The sequence below is a fragment of the Orycteropus afer genome, unplaced genomic scaffold (genome assembly GCF_000298275.1).
Source record: "Orycteropus afer afer isolate SDZICR_OR568_19922 unplaced genomic scaffold, OryAfe1.0 scaffold00231, whole genome shotgun sequence".
Classification (NCBI taxonomy): domain Eukaryota; kingdom Metazoa; phylum Chordata; class Mammalia; order Tubulidentata; family Orycteropodidae; genus Orycteropus; species Orycteropus afer.
In genome coordinates this window covers 5,363,490-5,384,807 of record NW_006921818.1, presented here as the reverse complement: position 1 = coordinate 5,384,807, position 21,318 = coordinate 5,363,490, and the positions used below count along the sequence as shown (strand labels likewise).

Below are 21,318 nucleotides of genomic sequence, written 5' to 3'. Positions count from 1 at the left end.
ACTTATACAAATACCACCCATTGAAGATCTGTACAGGTGACAAGTTGACAAAAGGGTGGAATTGTTATGGTTATGTTTGTGTGTCAACTTGACTGGGCCTGGTTGAGTGGTTGGGCAGCTGGTGGTAGTTATTCCCCATGACGAGACTAGCAATCAGCTCCATGGTAGGATTCACCACGAGCAGCTGAGTAGCTGCCTTGGGTATGTGGTCTGCTTCCCATATATAAGAAGCAGCTTTGGGAATGGTCTCTGCTTATGGCACTCTTGGACCCTGTGTGTAGCCATGTCATTGTTCAGCAGCCTGCCATGCTCTGCCGACCTTAGGACTTACAATGGACTTAAATTAATGGCCTGCCCTATGGTTTGGTAACATCGGGACTGTGCCTTTTTAGTTGTCAACCTTGGGCTTGTCAGCCTTAGCAGCCAACAGCTGTCTGAGTGAAGAAACGCCTCTAGCTCTAGTGGGCCAGGAGCAGGAGGCAGAGCTGGACCCCAAAATTGGGGGCTTTCACCCAACCCCTGGAGCACTTTGAACTTGGACTTAAAGCCTCCAAATTGTAAGAATAAACTCCTGCTTGTTAAGGCCATCCCATTTGTGGTATATTCTTGTTGGAGTGGCACTAGGTACCCAGAACAGAGGTGGTCAGGATGGTGGTGAGCAGGAGACCAGGCACACAGCATCACTGCTGTGAAAGGAGCGGGTGACTCACCAATGCCTTGTCTTTGTCAGGTTCTGGTGGGCTCCAAACAGCTCCCGCTCTAGGGCTGCCCTCCAAAAGCCCAGTTGCCTGGTTCTGCACCACCCTACAATTGAAGGGCCATCTCTATGAGCTCCTGACTCCTAAGGTGGAAAGCAAATTTTGAAAACCTCCAATTGTGTACCCCCTTCCCACTTAAACAGGAAAATGTGGGAGGCTGTCCATCTGATCCTGACAGATGGTGCCTGTAGACACCTCAGCACACATGCACATGCACACACATACACACAAGTACAAACACACACGGCAGAGGGACAGACACAGTGTCCCTTGCCTGGCAATGAAAATGAGTCCTCGGGACAGCCTCAGTACAGTATCCATTCTTCAAGTCATGGGGTGGGGAGGAGACACTAAAGTCCCTTTGCAGGCTTCCTGATGGGCCAGTGGAGTCCACCAGACACCCCTTCCAACTGTATAGCACTCACAGGTGACAAAACTTCCACATCCATCGATTCCTTGAGCCCTCACACACAGACATCTTTATCCCTATTTTATAATGAAAGCAAAGTCCTGATAAGGCAAGTGCCTAAGGTTACAAAGCTCATCCTTGACTGGGCTGAGGCTCTGACCCGTTTCCCACCCCAGTCCCTGTGCTGCCCAGACAACCCTCACAGCTCACACCTCATCCTTGAGAAAGCAGAGGACAGCAGTGGTCTGAGGTCCACCTTGTTTTATGCTGAGACCCCACTTACCCTGCCCTGCTGTGTGACCCCATATGTCTTCCTTGCTACATCCCAGCTTCCTCATTCAATTCATATGGTTAACATAGACTTCATGAGGCTGTTGTAGGATTCAAGAAAATAATCGATGTGTAAGGGTTCTGTGAACTATAAAGTGCTGTGCAGAGGTCACCAGTAACCTGGCCTAGTCAATAAGGTTCTCAGTGCCATTAAGCAAAAATGAGACTATTGGCCACCATTACACAGGGCTGCAAGGGAGCTCTGGTGGTGCTGTAATAAGACATCTGGTTGCTAACCAAAAGGTCAGCAGTTTGAACTCACCAGCTGCTCCACAGGAGAAAGATGAAGCAGCATGCTTCCATAAAGATGGAAAGCCTAGGAAACCTTATGGGGATGGCTATAGTCAGAATCAACCTGATGGCAGTGGGTTTGCTGGGGTACACAGGGCTGCAGTGCACACTGGAAGGACTTGTGGAAGTGAGGTTCTAACACTGCTTAAGGTTATGATTCTGCTTAGTTTGCTTAAGGTTATGACCTGGCCTGAAAGGAGAAAAACAGATTGGGGCAAATCAAGTCAACCCTCAGGGATGAGCCATGTGGCTGTCTACCCTAATGGCCCTCATAGCTGACAAAAAAAAAAAAAAAAAAACCTGCCATCAATTTGATTCTGCCTCATGACCCCAATGTGTACAGAGCAGAAATGCTCCATGAGGATTTCAAGGCTGTGATCTTTCAGGAGCAGATCTTTAGTCTGTCTTCTGAGGAGCTTCCGGGTGGGTTTCAATTAGTAGACAAGAGCTTAACCATTTGCACCCAAGGACTCCTTCCCAGCTGACAGAACTGTGTTTTCCTCAGCTTCAGGCAGCGTGCTCCTTCTCACAGTGAAGGTAGGGCTGTCTGGTAAGACTGCCTGCCCCAGTCAGGAGGAAGGCTCTTCCTGGCATGGCCCCTACACTTGCCTCTCCCTTTGGACACAGTGAGGATGAAGTGTTCGCTGCTATGGCAGCCACTGTGCAACCAGGAGGGGCAGACCTAAAGAAGCCCAGAGCCCTGCCACCACCAAGCCACAGAGTCGAGCTGCAAGAACAGCCACTCCCCTCTAGACTTCTCAACTGTGGGAAACTCGAGCCCCTGTTTAAGCTGCTGGGTGAAGGTTTTCTGTTATCTGAAACTAAAAGCTTCCTTGCTGAGCCAAGAGAATAAGGGTGCAGCTTTCCCAAACAGGGGCCTGGGGGAGCCCGGGAGTATTTTCCTGTGTCCTGAAGCCCCATAGCTAACCCATCCTTAGAACCTTGCCTGCAGCCCCAGCTGTGTGGATTTACTTTAGTTGAAGGGATAGCGTGTCATCATCTGGGTGCCTACTATGTGCCAGGAGCTGGGACACAAAGATGAAAGGGCTCACAGTGTAGCTAGAGAGCCAGGCACTAAGCAAACATTGTATAATGTAATGACTACTATGGAATGAGTGTAATATAATTAATGTAATGTTATGAGTGTAATGTAATATCACACAATATATCACCTAAGAATATCATGTAATGTCATGACATAAAATGAAATAGGTCATAAAATGTAAGAGTCTCATGTAACATTCTATGTCATTATTATAGAGCATGGCCTACGATACTCTGCTAAATGAGACTACACTCATCACTGTGATAAGGGCAGACAGTCAGCATGCTATGGGCCCTGAGGAGGAGGCTGGGTAGGGGTCAAGGAGGGCTTCCAGGAAGAGATGAGTTTCCAGAATGAGCGGGAGTTAGCCAGGCAGACAGGGGAGAAGGGCATATCAGGCAGAAGGGACAGCATGAGCACAGACACCAAAAATAGCCCCTTTGGGCTAAGAGTTCCATGTAGCTTGAGTGTATATTGGGACTTTGGACATGACCGGCTGGGACCAGGTCATGGTGGGTGTTGGAGAGGAGGAGGTGGTCAGGTGTTCTGTTAAAGAGTGTGGCCTCTATCCTGGCCTGTGGGAGCCCCTGAGGGATACTGAGCAAGGGGTTGAGGCAGTCAGACCTGGCATTCAGCAAAAAAAGGCTCTGGTGGGGACTGACCAAGCCAGGGAACAGCTGAGTGGCTGGGACAGGCCCCAGATGGCCAGAGGAACTGAATTCTGAGTAGAAGCACAAGGGCCTTGAAGGAGGCAATGGCTTCCTACTTTGTCCTTTAGAAATATTTATACTGAAGAGCTCAAGGAATTCAGGGGTTCATTATTTTCAGTGTGTGGTATGGGTAAGACAAGTTGGGAACAGCCACCTCCTGGACCTCTCTGACCCTGTTCTCCACTGTACCAGGTGCAGGGCTCAAGGCTGGCTAGCTGGTGGCTCAGCCTGGTCACTCAGATGGAAGCACAGTCCTATTTCTCCACTCTTGTCTTCTGGAACCCTCAGGGCTGAAAAACAATTCACTAGGCACCAATCCACCTTCTCACCTAGGAGCCTGGGAGCAGTAGCCACTCCTCTGTCCCCAGGTCCCCCTCACCTTTGCCACCAAAGACCAACTTCCCAGGCAAAGACAGAGGAGGGAGGGCAGAGTTTGGAAAACAATTTCACAACCTTTATTCCAGGAATGCCCTGAACAGAGAAGGAGGCAGGCTGCGTATTTTCCTGATAAGTAGATGGGCTCCTTGAGGTTGAGACACTTGACCAAAGCCATACAGCCACACAGCTCCTGGGGCAGTGCTGAAGGGCCCAGACACCTGCCCACAGTGTCTGATGCATTGCCTTTCCTGGAAGAGGACCCTACCAGCTGGCTCTGAGTCTTCAGATGGGTGAGATTAATGTGCCTTTAATTATGATAAACATAAATGCTCAGCCCTTCCGGAGCTAACATCTCTCCAATTGGAACTGGGAGGAAAACAAAGAAGGCAAAAGGAATGAGGTGCTGGAGGCCCAGTAAAGTGCAGATGAAATGCAAAAGCGCCCTCCCGAGCTGCAAGTCCACAAGTTGTGAAGAGCTAGCTGGCCACCCACAGCAGCACTGATCACAGGCTTTTTCCACTGCTGGGACTAAGGGGCCACACAGCTTCTGGGTCAGATGGGAAAGTGGGGAGGCTGGCCACAGAAAGAGACACAGGGGACTGAGAAGGGAAAGGGAAAAGCCCCAGTCCCCTCTCCTGACCTGTGGTCAAATCACCACCACCTGATATATGGGAAGCTGCCCCTCTTCCTACCACCCACCTAGCGTCCCTGGGCCTGACTTCAACACCTCCTTTGAGGGTCTAGGTGTGGGTGAGAAGAAGGCAGGTCTTGCCTTTCTTCCCCTCCGCCTCACTGCTGGTCTCCCAGCTGCCAGCCCTGCCCAGCACCCCACAGGCCTTGGACAGACCTCCCAGTGCCTGCTCCCAGGAGGTGCCCAGATTCCAGGCAGACGTCTCCCAGAAGCCTCCAGCAGCCACTGGTTCTTAAAAAAGGCTGCATGTCATGCAGCAATCAGCTGAGGGGCCCAGGCACCGGGGTGTTTATTAATATGACTGTTTTCCCAGACTGTCTCCCTGGTGCTCTTTGATGAGCCGAAGGGGGCATCCACGTTATCTCCTGCCTCCTCACCCTCCCTCTGCACATCAGTTCACCACATCTTTCTGCTAGCAGTTTATTCTGGGTGACAGGTATAATGACTCTCTGTTGCTCGCATTGGTTTACGATCTAAACATGGATCGGCCTGGGGCCTGGACACACCGTGCCCTCCCAGGTACCTTCTTTCTTGCCTGTCCCCCTCCAGCTGAGTTTTTATGAAAGCAGTTGTTTCCAACCATCTTCGATTTTAACAGCTTTAAGGGGGTAAATAAAAAGTTCTGCAGCATCCAGGAGAACTAATTAGGGGACCTTCAGGCACCCTCAAGGAGGGAAAAAGTCACAACTGGTGTAAAAAGAGGAAGAAACAACATTAAAAGAAAACAAGGGGAGGGGGAATAAAACCAGAGATAAAAAGTCAAGAGAAGGCAGTGGCGCCTAAGCAACAAGAATCCCAGCCGCCAACTTTCACAGCGGCCAGCCCTGTTATTCATGAGCAAGTTTCCTCTCTCACAAAGGACCTTTTGCACGGTTTTCCCCGCTGCCTCCAAACCAGCTGCTCGCGCTGTTGTATCCTGAGTGATGATGAGGCTCTGAAAGGGTTTTTTGGGAACAGATGGCCAGGGGAGAGCTGGGGAATGTGCCAGCAGAGGGCCGGGCGGGCTGCCAAGGCCTGTGGTGACTGAGTGCTTGGGCTTCCAGCTCGCGTGCTTTCCCTGCCCTCTGCCCTCTGTGGCGCCAGCAGGCCTTCCCAGCGAGCGCTCGGAACATCTGGAGTCTGGGCCTGCCAGGAGGGGGGGCCGCGGCGGCCGGGCGGGGGACCCTCTGTTCCAGCGGAGCTCCCATGGACTCACCAACAGGCCCGCCTTGCGGAACAGCTAATCAAAACCACAGCGCCCAAATGGGAACCAGGCACACTCCCAGCTGCAGCCAGATGCCGCCAAGCGACTTAACCCAGTGTCAGGCCTTGCTGGCTGCGCAGCGCTGGGGGTGCTCCAAGCTGATGACACCTCCCATCCCCCCCCCCCCCCGCCCACCCCACTCCTCACCACCAGAGCCACCACCAGCGGGCTATTGGCTCCCTGCAGCTCAATGGAGCCTCCACGTGCTACAGCTCAGATGCTTACATAAGGACTGCTTGCTCTGGGCATTGGTTGGTGGGCTCTCAGGCTCAAGCTACTGTGCTGGGCAATGGTTGAGCTGCAGGGAGTAGGCAGGCACAGACCCTGACATCCACAGGAGTTGGAGGGCTCAGAATTTGAAACTGAAAAGACCGTGGCTGGAGACTAAGCTCTACCACTTCCTAGCCACATGGCCTTTGGCAAGTTAGTGCCCTTCTCTTGGCCTCAGTTTTCCCATCTGTGGAATGGGAGAAGCAGTCCTAACTTGTGGAGTTAGTGTAATAATGGGTAGAGATAATGTACGTGAGGTGCCTGGCACCCAGTGGGCACTCACAACATGGTCGATGCAATTAGTGTTGTTGTTGTTGTTGTTATGTGCCGTCGAGTCAGACCCAACTCATAGCGACCCCTCCTTGGGTTTCCGAGGCAGTATCACTACGGAAGTAGATTGCCCCATCTTCCTTCCGAGGAGTGGCTGGTGGGTTTGAACCGCCAGCCTTCTGATTAGCAGTCAGGTGTCTTAGCCACTATGCTACCAGAGCTCCCAATGCAATTGGTAGTGGTGGCCTATTCATTAGCATTATTACTGTAGGCAATCAAATGGTATGTGTGTTCCTGGTAGGAATCAATGTACTTTAAAAATCTAGGGATTTCTGGGTTGGCTGCATGCAGGCCCCACTTTGAGGGTGTAGGACCAAAGGTTCAGGCTGATGTACTGAAGAAAAGGAATCCTGCTCAGAACTACTCATCCTCATCTGCCCTGTGGCTGGCCAGTCATTCATCCATTACGGGCACTGCCCTTTCCTGAGGTGTTCCTTCCTGAGGCTGTGTGTTCAGTTGTTACCTTGTAGCTGTAAATTCATGTAATTTACTTTCTGACACTCACTGAGAGAATGTAAGCCCTTTCTCATACAAGATTCTTGTTTAATCTTCTTAGCAAGGAAAGTATGTCTGCTCTCACTTTATGGATGGGAAAACCAGGGATCAGAGAGGTTATGTAACATGTTCAAGGTCACACAGCTAGGATGTACCAGCACCAGGACTCCAATCTAGGTCTCCAATACAGAGCTCTATACTTCACCTACTTTGTGGTTTTGCTCAGGGCTTCCCTGGAGAACTCTCATGTGCATTCAAGTTTAATGACAGGAGCACAGAGAACTGAAAAGAACTACAGTGTTCTCCTGACTTAACCCCCACCCTGTACAGACACTCCTTCTCCAGCATCTTGGACCCTCTGTTGAGGGTTTCCAGAGAGAATCCTTGCTCAAAGAGGTACTTAAGTAGGTTCCCTGAAGGGTCTCTCTGCATTCCCAACAGTAGTCAGATCATCAGAGGGGACTGGTCAGGTTTCCATGACTTTCTAAGCGGAATCGGTGGTTCTTTCTTGCTATGACTTAGATTCTGAGTTTTCATTCATATGCAGTTGTTGTTGTTGTTATGTGTCGTCAAGGTGGAACAGACTCATAGCAACCCCTCCTTGGGTTTCCGAGGCAGTATCACTATGGAAGTAGATTGCCCAACCTTCCTTCCGAGGAGTAGCTAGTGGGTTTGAACCACCAGCCTTCTGGTTAGCAGTCAAGTGCCTTAGGCACTATGCTACCAGATCTGAGTGGTGGGGATAATGGCAAGTATCAGTGAAGGCATGTAAGGAGGGGAGTGATTTAACAAAGGACAGATGAGTAACAAGTGAAGAAGTGTGACAGGAGAAAGGAAGGCAGCAGCCCCAGCCTTTGCCCCACCTTGGGACCACCCACAGAACATCAGAGGGCAGTATTTTGGAGCAAGCCAGCTTTGAGTTCACCTGAGAGGCCTCTCAGCTAATGATCCCTCCGGCCCAGCTTCTGCCAGACTTGTGGACTCGCGGTGTCAAATGTGAGAGGAGAACTAGCAGCTGAGAGAACACACTGTGTCAGAACAAACAGCTGGAGACAAGTGTCTATGTAATTGGAATGCCAGGAAAAATAAATTGCCTCCATTTTTGAGACTAGAAGGGAATTTGATGGTGGTTTCCCACCCACCTACCCACTTTCCTTTTATTCCAGTGTAGAGTAACTCTGTGGGCTTTGGAAGCAAAGTCACCTCGGTAATTTGGCCCATGGTACTTGGAAAAGAGAACCTGTGTTCACTGGCCACACTTCCATTTGGGGGGCAGGATAGGGAAGTGGGCATACTCACATTCTGGCTAAGTGACTTCAGGCAAGTTACTTCGGCTCTTTGGCCTTCAATTTCCTAGTCTGTCTCATGGGACAAAACTAATACCCACCTGGTAGCATTGTGGTAAGGACTGAATGAGGATATACCTCAGACATACTCAGCACCACAACCTGGAACACAATATGTGCCCTATAAACCCCAGGTGCTATCAGAATTCTTGGGGTGCATTGCACTGGGGTCCCCACAGTCTCTGTGAGCAACCTTTCAAGTCAGAACAGCCCTCCAGACTTTCAAATTGGTAAATGCCTGTGATGGGCACAGAGGAAATGAGGGTAACAATAAACCTGTTAAAACTAAACCCAGTACCATCGAGTTGATTCTAACTCATAGTGATGCTACAGCCCCATAGAATTTCCTAGGCTATAAATCTTCACTGAAGCAGACTACCACATCTTTCTCCCACAGAGCAGCTAGTAGGTTTAAACTGTCAACCTTCTGGTTAGCAGCTGAGTGCTTAACCACTGCACCACCAAGGATCCTGTAGGGTAATATACCAAAACCAAAAACCAAATCCACTGCCATCAAGTCGATTCCAACTCACAGTGACCCCCTTTGGGTTTCTGAGGCAGTAAATCTTTATGGAAGCAAATTGCCCAGTCTTCCTTGCATGGAGTGGCTGGTGGGTTTGAACTACCAACCTTCTGGTTAGCAGTCAAATGCTTTAGGCACTGTGCCACAAGAGCTCCTTCTAGGGTAATATGTTGTTGTTGTTATGTGCCGTCGAGTCGGCCCCGACTCATAGCGACCCCTCCTTGGGTTTCCGAGGCAGTATCACTATGGAAGTAGGATTGCCCAATATAGTGATCAGTTATTTAAGCAGAAAAAGAGGCTGAAGTGAGGCAAGACCACAGCTTGGAAAGTCAGATGAAAAGGGCTTTAGACTCCCAATAAGTCCTCACCTTATAGAAGTAGAAACTGGGGCCCCATGGGGCAACTCTCTAGATGGCAGGCGGGGCCAGGGCTAGGGCAGTGCCTCTCGGGAGAGCAGTTGGGGTGCAGGAGGCTCTGCACATGGGGTGGGGCCCAGCCAGGGTGTGAGCTCTAGGATTCTGCTGCTTCACCTGCCAGGGCTCTGAGAACAGGTCATAAGGGGGTAGCTCCATTAGGTCCTTCCCAAGGCCCAAGATCAGCCTCCCCAACAGAAAGGGCCCCCTCAGAACACCCTCTGCTCCCACTGACCCCCATCCACCCACCCATAGTTTCCAGAACAAAACCAAATGCGTCATCTCAGCTTGTCTCAGCACTAAAGCTACAGAAGTCTGCACCCAGACATCATTCCAAAGAGCAGCCAGGCCACCTCGGACACACATCCTCAGAAGGCAGCAGAGAAAGAGGGAAACACAGATCTGTCTGCTGCATCCAGCCCAACCTCCAGGGTCAACCCCAGGGGAGAACAGCCCTCCTTACAGACATGACCTCTCTGCCCTGGCACACACGGTCACCACCCCCAAGGGCCTCACCTGCTGTCCAGACCCCTGGTGCAGCCCTTAACCCAGTGTATCTGCCACCAACCAAGTGTCTGTAAGCATGGGGACTCTGCCTTACTGGTCATTTTATCACCAAGACTTAAAGGACGCCATCAATGTTATTGTTATCATCATCATCATCATCATCATCACTCAATGGCTTAAAATGGCTGGAAGGGGTGCCCTGGACTATGGGACAGCATCCTTTCCTATTCTGCAGGTCTGGTCAGGCCAGCCCAGCCCAGGTGTTGAAGAGCAGCTCTGCCACTGCTGCCTCCTTCTCCGTCTCACCCCCCACCCCCCACCCCTTCTCCTCAGAAGCTCCCAGGAGTTGCTGCTTTAAAAACAGGAGCTTTGGAAACGTGGCCCAGAGCCAGGTGCTTAACGTGCATTATTTCCTGCCACAGCCGGGAGTCAGAACTGAACTAACCAGGGCCCTTCCCCTCCTCCAGCTTGTCTCTGCTGGGCGGCCTCCAACCCACCTCAATCAATGCATTACCAGGCCTTCCAAACTGGGCCCTGAACCCTCAAAGTCATGTCCTAGAAGGCCCAGAGAGGAAGGGCTCACCAATGGGGATTCCCCAACCCCACCCCCAGCAGGGGATGACTGAGATAAGCAAGAGGATGAGCCTGGGGTGAACCAAGTTCACTTTAAATCCCATTGTTAATCGAGGGTGGAGATGGACAGAGCAGCTCATCAGAGCTGGAAGGAGTCTCAGAGAGCACTGAGTTCAATCTTACAAGAAAAAAAACAAAACAAACAAACAAAAAACCAAACTCACTGCTGTTGAATTGATTCCATTCAGCGACCTTCTTGGGTTTCCGAGGTGTCATCTCTATGGAAGTAGATTGCACAGTCTTCCTTCCGAGGAGTGACTGGTGGGTTTGAACCGCCAGCCTTCTGGTTAGCAGTCAGATGCCTTAGGCACTACGCCACCAGAGAAGGCATCCTAAAAGAGGGTTGCCCAGCCTCTCAGGATACATGAACTCTGAAGAAAGCCGTCCTTGCATGGGACAGCTCAAATGGTCATTCTGAACTACCTCCAGTTCCTCGCCCTTGGCACGGAGACATTGCAGGGCACAGGGGTGACTAGAGCTGCTTGATCAGACATCTGCCTACAGTCCTGACTGGCTTTAGGCCCCAAATCTTTGTGGTCCTGCCTAAAAGCCCTGCCTGACAGATCCATCATCAGTTAACTTCTTCAGCCTAAGGCCTTAAACACCCATTTCAAATGCACCCAAGTTTCTAGGAGGGTTACTAGGAAGTTATCATCCACATACCTTGTGAATTAGTTTACTAGACCAGTTTCTACCACTATGGTGGTGGAAGAGGTTGGAAAGCAAGTAGGCCTGTGGGGGTCATCTTACACTGTGGGGAAGAACAGCAAGGAACCCCCAGCAGCCCTGAGTTGCTTGAGAGGGACAGTGAGTCTGAAGTCAGGGTGCTGCAGAGAAACTGCACATTCAGACCACATGTGGGCCCAAGTCCCGGTCCCAGGACCTCTTCACAGGCAATATCAATGGGGCAGCTGTATCAAGCAGCCCAAGGCAAAAGCACAGGAACTGCGTGTGAATCTGGGCCCTGTGTGGTAAAGCCTTTACTCCATAAAGATGCCTCCTGACACAGGGCAGAGCCAACCTCTGGATGCACAAGCTCTGGTTCTTAACACTCTTCCACATCCCATCCCCCTCCAGGGCTCTGGATATTTTCCCCCAGCCCTGAACCCTCCCAACCACTTGGGCCCACACAGCCCACAGCTTCTTGTTGGCCCCTAATTGTTGCAGGCTTGTGTTAGGAGCAAGAATCTTTCTGTCTGCTTTTCCTTTTTCTCACCTGACTGCCCTGGTTCCCAAACACTCTAGACTAGGGAGTGTTCAGTTGCTGCTTGATGTAGGAACCATGTGGTGAACTGGTTTGTGCCTATACTGTGTCTGGCAAACAGTGAGTGACTCGTATGTTTACTGAATGAATGAAGAACATAGAGAGAAGAGGGTACCAAAGAGAGCTTTAAGATGCCTGTAGCTTGGGGACTGCTGCAGTGGTCACATGTCCTATAAGGATGGAAGAGAGGGAGAACACCTGAGTAGAGGGGTGGGGGGGAGAGGCGGTCTCCTGGGGTTTCTAAGCTCCCCAGGTACTAGGCAGTGGTGTGACAGAGCCAATCTCTATGGGCCAAGCACATCCTCAGTCACTTCTTCCCATAACACAGAAACAAGTGTGATTTACTATTATACTTTTGCAAGGCTTTTCATAGAAACAATCCCTCAAATGGGAAAAAAGATCTGTTGGGCCTTAGGGTATTGGTTCCCCACAATGAATTTCGGTAAATGGAGGTGAGCCTCAGAGGTCCAGAATGGGAGGTCATGAGAGTAGGAAAATAAATCCAGTGAGGCTCCAATTGCAACTCAAACACAAGGATGTGTCCAAAGATGTGCCCACCAGACAAGACATCTGGAACCCCCAAGCAAAAGGGAAAGGTGAAGGACCCCCAAGAAGGTGAAGAAACACCTTCTCCCAGAGCTCCAGGCCCTTCATTCTCAGGGCCCAGCTAATCCAATGTCCTGAGCAAACAACTTCCAAGAATAACTCAGGCTAGCTCCTTTGGGCTTCAGTGTGGCCACACACTTCCCAGCCAAGGGGACTAGGAAAGAGAAGAACAGAGGGAGCCAGAGGGGGACAAACAGACAGACAGAGAGAAGGAGACAGACAGGGGAGGATGATAATTAGCAAGTACTCAGGCAGCAAAAGCACAGTTATCTGGAAGGTAAATCCAGAAGGATCTGCCCAGCATGCCCCAGAGAGCAAGGACTTCAGGGCCATCAGATGGATAGGAATCTGACTGCTCCAGAACATGCCAATGGCCCACACTCACACGGGCTGCAGTATCAAGTCTCCATCATCCAGATGGGGGGGGCGGTCTGGAAAGGGCTCGAATTATGACCACCAGTCCCCACGAGCAGACTCAGGGTCAGCCAGTGTGTCCAGAGTTTTTTCTTAAAGGAAATATATCACTATGGATATAATCTGAGTCTGTGTGACTACGAAGGTCATTAGGACAAAGACAGACCAGACCCCACTTCCTACAATCCCAGCTGGGGGGACCTGCTCATACCCTACTGCTGGAAGACAGGCCTGAGGTGGGGTGGGGGATAGGAAGGAGACAGGAAGTACCCTGAGGCTTGTCCTGCCTGCAGTTCTGAATTCCAATGAATTCTGGGCTGGGTAGGGGCTAGGGAGGTTAGGGGACTAGAGGTACGATATTGAGAGGAAAAAGACGGATTTCCATCAGTACAAAAGCCCCTCTCCACAACAATTTCACAAGTTAAGGAGGCACCATAGGATGAACCTCAAGGTCAAGCCTTTCAGGAGCTCATTACCCTGACGGTGGAGCAGGCAAGGAAGATGACAAGACACATGCTCTGGTTCAGTCACTTACCTAGTCTTCAAGATGGACTGTGATGGGGGTGTTTCTACCACCCTCATTTTATAGAGAAAACTGAGGCACAAAGAGGGTAAGAAACTGGTCTACGATTATATAGCAGTGAGTGGTAGTCAGTGAGCCAGGACTCACATCCAGGGCTGTTTTCTGCCCTTAACTACAAGCTGCCACCTCAGTCTCCCCACCTGTACAGTGGGGAGGTTGGACCACTTGGTCTCTAAGATGTCTTCCAGTACAGATATTTGATTTGATAGGATTTCAGGGGAAGCCAAAAGTTTGTCTCTGTTGGGCATCTTCACCCCACTTCAGCGCACTGGAATTCAGAACTGCAGGCAGGACAAGGCCTCAGGGTACTTCCTGTCTCCTTCCTAATCCCCCACCCCACCTTAGACCTGTCTTCCAGCAGTAGGGTGTGAGCAGGTCTCCCCAGCTGGGATTGTAGGAAGTAGGGTCTGGTCTGTCTTTGCCCTAATGACCTTCATGGTCACACAGACTCAGATTATATCCATAATGACATACTTCCCATAAGAAAAAACTCAGGACATACCAGCTGACCCTGAGTCTGTTCATGGGGACCGGTGGTCATAATTCGAGCCCTTTCCTTTCACCCCCCTCTCCCTTCTTCCTTCATCTTCCAGGCCTCAAGCTACCTTCCCCAGTCCAGAACACTGTCTGCTTAAATCAAGGAAGCAGGGAAGGGAGGGGGCCTTAGCATTCCTCCCTCTGGTGGGTGACAAGGAGAAGGCATGGTCAGGGGAGGATGTGGGCGGGGTGGGGCCAACATGGAGAAAATGGTGCCTGCCCACCTTGCTCATCCACAGCTCCACGAGTGGTCCAAATGCCAGGGAAAGTTCACCAAGAGTTTACAGACCTCCTTTGTCACCAAGTGCTGCATGGAGCCATCAATCACTCCCTTAATTTACCCGTGTCACTTTCCAGAGGAAAGCCTCCCCGTGAGCAGCCAGTGGCACTTCCTCTCTCACCCATTTGATGAGGATTTCATCTAATTGGTCCAAGTTAAATCACTCCCAGGAATGCTATGTGCAGTTACTGCAGCAGCGGCAGTGGCTGGCATGGGCCTGGGAATCCACGGAGGGCCATCCAGCTTTGGGGCCCAAGAGCAGCTGGGAAACCTGGAGAGGCCAGAAAGGGGCCCACTTGAAAGGAGACCTGGGGGGTAAGGTCAAGGATAAGTGAGGGGCAGGCTAGGAAGGAAGGAGGAGGGGGAAGAGTGGATGTGGGATGCCCAGAGTCACCCAGTCCCCCGATCCTCCCCATTCCTGGATGCCCAGGGGAGCTCTTGCACTGCTAGGGAAGCTGGGTACCTTGCTGTCGGGGTTAAGTTTGTATGTCAACCTGGGTGGGCCTGGTTGAGTGGCTGGGCAGCTAGTGGTAGTTATTCCCCATGATGAGAATGACAATCAACTCCATGGTGAAATCTACTATGACAAGCTGAGTAAGCTGCCTTAGGGATGTGGTCTGCTTCCCACATATAAGGAGAAGCCTTGGGGAACGGTCTCTAGCTTATGGCATGCTTGAACCCTGCATATAGTCATGTTGTTGTTCAACAGCCTGCCATGCTCTGCTGAACTTGGGACTTTCAGTGGACTTTAATTAATGGCCTGCTGTGTGGTTTGGTAACATCGGGACTGTGCCATTTTATTTGCCAACCTTGGGCTTGTAAGCCTCAGCAGCCAGTAGCCGCCTGAGTTAAGAGATGCCTCTAGCATTAGTGGGCTGGGAGCAGGAGCCAGAGCTGAAGCCCAAAGTCGAGGGGCTTTCACACAGCCCCTAGAGCCTGGCACTTTGAACTCAGACTTAAAACCTCCAAACTGTAAGAGAATAAACTTCTATTTCTTCAAGCATCCCATTATTGTGGTATTTCTGTTAGAGTGGCAGTAGGTAACCAGAACACTTGCATTGTGCCTACCCGCCTCATGGATGGAGACTGAGTCCTACCCTCTTTCTCTCTCCTTCCAGCCTTATGTGAACAGAGATCCAGAGGGTTGCGATGAACCTTGCTCAGCACTGTCTGGCACTGGCCCCTGACTGGAAATGCCGAAGTGCAGGTCATCTGGGGAACAAAAGCTGCACCCAACACCTTCCCTCCTGCACATGAGGCTTTGTATGGGTTGTTCCCTCTGCCTCAGATGCCATTCCCTGCTTCATCTGCCTGGTGATCTCCTGGTTGTGCTGCTGGTCCTGGCTCAAACACCACTTACCCTAAGATGCCCTTCCAAACTCCCTCAGGTAAAAGAGTTCATCTTTCCCACCTTTGTCTGCTTGCAGGAGGGTCCCTCTGACCATGCTGTGAGCTGCCAGGAGACAGGGACCAAATGTTTTTCATCTGGTACCCCTGCCCAGCAAGCTCAGCCTTGGTTGGGGTTTAGTAGATCTCTCCAGAATGGATGGATGAACATGTGAATATCACCCTACCCTAATGCACAAACTCAAATGGCCCACAGGCCAAGTCACACTCCCAATATATACCAAAGGGCTCTCCTGGGCTATCACCTGCTCAAAGAAGTCTCATCCTGATATAACATCTATCAGGGGCCATGTGGGGAATTCAGCACCAGAGCATGTAAGGTCAGAAAGGGCTACAGGGATTAAAAAAAAAAGGGGGGGGGGGAGTTGGGGAACACTGCCATTGAGTTGATTTGATTCTGAATTACAGCAATCCTATAGAACAGAGTAGAACTGCCCCACAGGGTTTCCAAGTTGTAAATCTTTACAGAAGCAGACTGCACATCTTTCTCTTGTGGAAAGTCTGGTGGGTTCAAATTACCAACTGCCCAGTTAGCAGCCAAGTACTTAACCACTGCACCACCAGGGATCTATATTGCTCCTTAAGCCTTCCTCTTTAAGTGAGGCCCAGAGACACTGGGCAACTTTCCCAAGGTCACCCAGCAGCCTGAGTCCCAGGAATAAGGTCACGTTTATAATGCTATCCCAGGGATACTAGGATCATAACCCAGGAAAGCCTCTAAAAGGCTGACCTCTCTGGTCCTTTTGGAATCCTGGGCATGTGTAGAGCACCCCAAATTTCCTAATCCTGCCTCCCCTGTCCTCCCCTGCAGGCTGTTGCCTGAACAGCTGGCACCTACCTTGCGCTTCTTGGCACGGCCCTCAGCCTGCAGGGTGCGGGTGCAGCGCTGCACACACTCAGAGAAGCTGAGGTTGCTGTGGTCGGCACTGTAGTCGAGATCAGCCAGCCGTGCCAGGGATAGGATGTAGTTACAGGCGATCCTCAGGATGGCCAGTTTGGATAGCTTCTGCCCATATGAGTAGCATGGCACCTGGAGGGAAGAAGGTGTCAGGAAGGGCTATAGGTCTCCCTGCTGGGCACTTGGCCAGGCAGGCATGGAGCTGATTACACCTCCTGACTCTGTGCCACCTGGCACAGGACAGCTGGGCAGGGGAGCGGGCCTGGATAAGGAATATCTAGGCCCTTGATCCTGTATTTATTACCTGCTCTAAGCACCCTGATTACACACACATCATCTCCACTCATCCACTCACAAATTCTGGAAGGTCCCATTCTCATTTTATAGGGGAAGAAACTGAAGCTGAGCTCCTGCCTGCAAGTCAGTCAATGAATTTCCACCGTGACAGCTCTGTTCTCCACCTTCCCTGAGAAGGAATCTCTCTGAGGGGAATAGAAATTTTTTGAGCTCTGATGTTCCAGTCATTCATTCATTGGTACTTGTTATGCTCAGCACCTTGGGGATCCAACAATGAATACTAACTTGATTCCTGCCTCAGAGGACTTATACTCCAGAGTGATGTCATAACACAGATAGGCACCCAGGGCTCTAGGGACATACAAGAAGCAAAGTCCCAGTGCTCAGTTGTTGTTGCCCAGTCCTGCACTATCCTCACAATCCTGACTATGCTTGAGTCCATCATTGCAGCCACTGTGTCAATCCATCTTGTTGAGAGTCTTATCCTTTTTTGCTGACCCTCTACCAAACAGGTCCCTTCCAATAATATGACCAAAGTACAAGAGATGAAGTCTGGCCATCCTCACTTCTAAGGAACATGCCAGCTGTCCTACCAAGACAGATTTGTTTGTTCTTCTGGCAGTCCATCGTACTTCCAATATACTTCACCAGCAGCACAATACACAAATGTGGTTGGCTTTCTTTCCCCACCCCCTTTATGTTCTCTGGTCCTGAGGTGTTGCCAGGAACACAATAAGTGCATAATAAATACAGATCCAACCAGACTTGACATGTTTGTCACAGATTCATCACCTCCTGTTGTTGTGGGGTTCCTGTGTATCATCAAGTCAAGTCTAGCCCATAGCAACCCCATGTAACACAGCAGAACTGCTCCACAGTGTTTTCCTGGCTGTAATCTTTATGTAAGCTGATTGCCAGGCCTTTCTCCTACAGAGCCCCTGGGTAGGTTTGCACTGCTAACCTTTCAGTTATCATTGAGAGCTTAACCATCACACCACCAAAGCTCATTCATCACCAAGTAAACACTCACTAATTGCACAGGGATGACACAGGGTGAAGAGACATTGCCTCTACTTTTTTAACATTGTCCCCCAATGTTTTGGTGCATGGGCAAAAACCTACAAAGATGGGGTACACCTAAGCAGAGTTGTGTTGTGATGTAGAAGCATTACACAAAATCGATCTGATAGGTACTAACTGATACATCCTACTGCTGTTACCTTGCGTATTCATCTCAGTGGTTGAGATGGGTACCTTCTCACTCAGCCAACCAAGGTTCCCTGCTTCTCCCTCTCTGTGCTCTTCCCGAATCTACAAGCAGCATCCATAGCACCTAGCCAAACCCCAAACCCACTCCCATCAAGTTGGTTCTGACTCATAGTGACCCATAGGGTTTCCAGGGCTATATATTTTTACAGAAGTAGATTGCCTCAAGGGAGCTCTGGTAGCATAGTGTCTAAGGCATTTGACTGCTAACCAGAAAGCTGGTGGTTCAAACCCACCAGCCACTCCTCAGAAGAAAGGCTGGGCAATCTACTTCCATAGTGATACCACCTTGGAAACCCAAGGAGGAGTCACTAGGAGTCGGGTCCGACTTGATGGCACCTAACAACAACAACAACAAATTGCCACAACTTCCTCTCATGAAGCAGGTTTGAACTGCCGACCTTGTGGTTAGCAACCAAATGCCTTAACCACTGCAGTACAAGAGCTCCTTATGCCATCAATATCTGGTACTAATTAACCCTTATCCCACAGAGAGTAAGAACCACTGGGCACATCCATTCAGCAAATATTTAGAGAGCAGCAATCTCCCCCACTTGCCAGGCACTGTTCTAGGCCCGTGGTTCTCAATCATGGGCAATTTTGTCCTTCAGGGGACAGTTAGCAATGCTGGAGATGCTCTTGGTTGTTACTACCAGGGATGGTGCTAAACATTCTATACTGCACAGGACAGCCTCCACAAATAATTATTATACTGAAAACGTCAATAGTGCTAAGGTTGAAAAACCCTTCTAGACCCTGGGGATAAAGCACACACAAGACAGTCACCTTGGATTAGGGTTGTAAAATGCATCATTCACTTTGACCTCACCTTAAATTTATGCTGTCCAGGAGCTTTCCTGAACTCCTACTCCTGCACCCTAAAACCTGCTGGTTTCCTGCCTTAATAGTGTTCTAATAGCACCTTATTCTGACCTTAGCACCCAATTATCAAGGCTTATTAGATGGTCAGTGTCCATTATAAGCCCTGGGGAAGGGCCATGTCTACAGAGCCAAACACAGGTCTGCCCATAACAAGCCCTTAAAAGTGGAGTGAGGGAATGAGTGAATGATCTCCCTCACTCACCAAGTGATTTCAGAACCTGCCCTCTATCTATGGATGAAGAGTTAGCACCCCCATAAGAGATACCATATGGCATGGTGCTTAAGCGCACATCTCTTTTGTCACCTGGGTTCAACTCCTAGCTCTAGCTCTTACTAGCTATAACTTTGGGCAAGTGACATAACATTTCTGAGCCTTGGTTTCCTCATCACATTGATAAAGGACTGACCTCACAGGGTGGGACAATTAAATTGTATGTATGTATTATACAGAGTAAGGCCAAATACAGGGCAGTGTAGTTATTACAGTCAGTGCTGCAGAAGGCTCCCAAAGGGGGGATCCAGACAGGGTGAGAAGCATGAAATCTAGAGCCAGAACTCGTACCTGGCTATTCTTTCTTCTCCCACCCATGCCAGAGGAGGGGAGGGTAAGGGACTAAGAATAGAAGCCTAGGCCAGAAGCAAGTTTGCTATTATCCACTAACCCACTGCCATGGAGTCAACTGCAATTCATAGTGACCCCCACTGGGTTTCCAAGGCTGTAAATCTTTTTGGAAGTAGACTGCCCCATCTTCCTCTGGCAGAGCAGCTGGTGGGTTTGAATCATCCTCCCATGGAACATCTGGTGGGTTTGAACTGCTGACCTTCTGGTTAGCAGCCAAATGCCTTACCCACTACGCTCCTTAAGTTTGCTGCTAGTCTTTTTAAATTCTCCAGCAGCAAAGAAAGGAGTCCCTGGGTGGCACAAACAGTTAAGGGCTAGGCTATTAACCAAAAGATTGGTGGTTCAAACCCACCCAGAGATGCCTCAGAAGACAGGTCTGGCAATCTGCTTCCCAAAGGTCACATCCTTGAAAACCCTATGGAACAGTTCCACTCTGCACACATGAAGTTGCCATGAGTCAGAATCAATTTGATGGCAATTGGTGTGTGTTTATGTGAACAGCTAAGAAGCTGCCCCTCACCTGAGCTAGGAAACTCAGGGAGGTGACAGAGAAAAAGACAAATCCCGCCACCCCCACCCCCACCCCCCAACCCCGTTCCCAGCTGCAGCTCCAAACGCATCCAAGAAAAGATGGCAAAACAATGCACTTTGCTTGTTCGAGTCTGGAGAATCCTTTCCCACCTCTGCTCAATGCTGCTTTATCAGCCTGAACAAATAAACAAGGTCTGTGGGACAGAAATGTTCCCAGTATTCTGGGGTCAGGGGAGGGGACCTCATTCTCCTCAGAACCCAGCCTGATGGAGGCTTGTAGGCTGGCAGCAGCTCAGTGACAAAGGCCCTAGCATTGTCCCCCATCCCCCACACTCCAGAGGAAAAGCCAGGAGATTCCTTTAATCACCCAGCTGCTTGAGCCCTCGGCCTGTAACAGCTGGGCTTTCCCAGCAGTAGGAAGCAGGGATCTTGGGAGGGATATGTGTGCTGTGATCCAGGGTCACTGGAGGACTACAGAGCAACAGATGAGGCCAAGGTCAAAGTGCCAGGTTCTGGGCCATTTTGTCCCAAATTATCACTTTGTCCCATTGCTTCCGTCAAGCTCCGAGCCTAACAACAAGACAGCCACCTACTGCTCTTTGTATATCTGGCACTGTGATAGCTCTTCATAGGGAATATTAAGTCATTTAAAACTCACCCCAAAATAAAGATGATTATCCCATCTACAAATGAGGAAAATGATCACTAGCTAAGACCTGGTTGGAATCAGAAGGCTGTCTGACTGGCGTCCAAGGAAGATACATGGCCACCAGGCTCTCCTAGCCCCTACTGCCAGGAGTGACCATATACTACATGGGACACCAAGAGTCCTTTTCAGGCAGCTCATGCTTCCCCCTCCCTCATTCAGTTCACATGGCCAACTCCACATCCTCCTGGTACTCTCGACCCAGGATCCATCTCCCTGCTCCCAACAGCCCAGCTCTAGGACACCCAGGAGGCTGGGGTAGAACAAAAAGAGCTGCTCTGAATTCCAGGCACTTACTGGTAGTGTGACTTTAGACAAGTACCTTCAACTCTCTGAACCTCAGTTTCCTCATCTAGAGAGTGGGGATAGCAATGTTTGTGTACTTCACAGAGAAGACTACACACACTGACTCATGGCACAGTCTGTGACCACAGGCCCCACGGACTGCTCCTTCCCCTTCCTCTTTTCCAGGGGGGAGGGTCCAGCCCACCCCTTGCCACTGGCAGAAGACTGGGGGTTTTGAATACAATGGCTATGTTCATCTTTTAAACAGCATTATGAGGCAGATAGGAGCTCTGGTAGCATAGTGGCTAAAGCACTTGACTGCTAACCAGAAGGCTGGCGGTTCAAACCCACCAGCCACTCCTCGGAAG

The 21,318-nt window shown here is 50.3% G+C and overlaps 1 protein-coding gene across 1 annotated transcript in view; it reads right to left on the bottom strand.

Annotated features, from left to right (window-relative positions):
- Positions 1–14,231: 14,231 nt before the first annotated feature.
- ATOH8 (atonal bHLH transcription factor 8) overlaps positions 14,232–21,318 on the bottom strand; it is a 14,447-nt gene continuing 7,360 nt past the window's right edge. The window contains exons 2-3 of the mRNA XM_007948911.1: positions 16,302–16,493; positions 14,232–14,327 (exon numbers count right to left, since the gene is read on the bottom strand). Of these exons, the coding sequence (XP_007947102.1) occupies positions 14,232–14,327; positions 16,302–16,493 (288 nt within the window). The remainder of the gene's footprint in view (positions 14,328–16,301; positions 16,494–21,318) is intronic.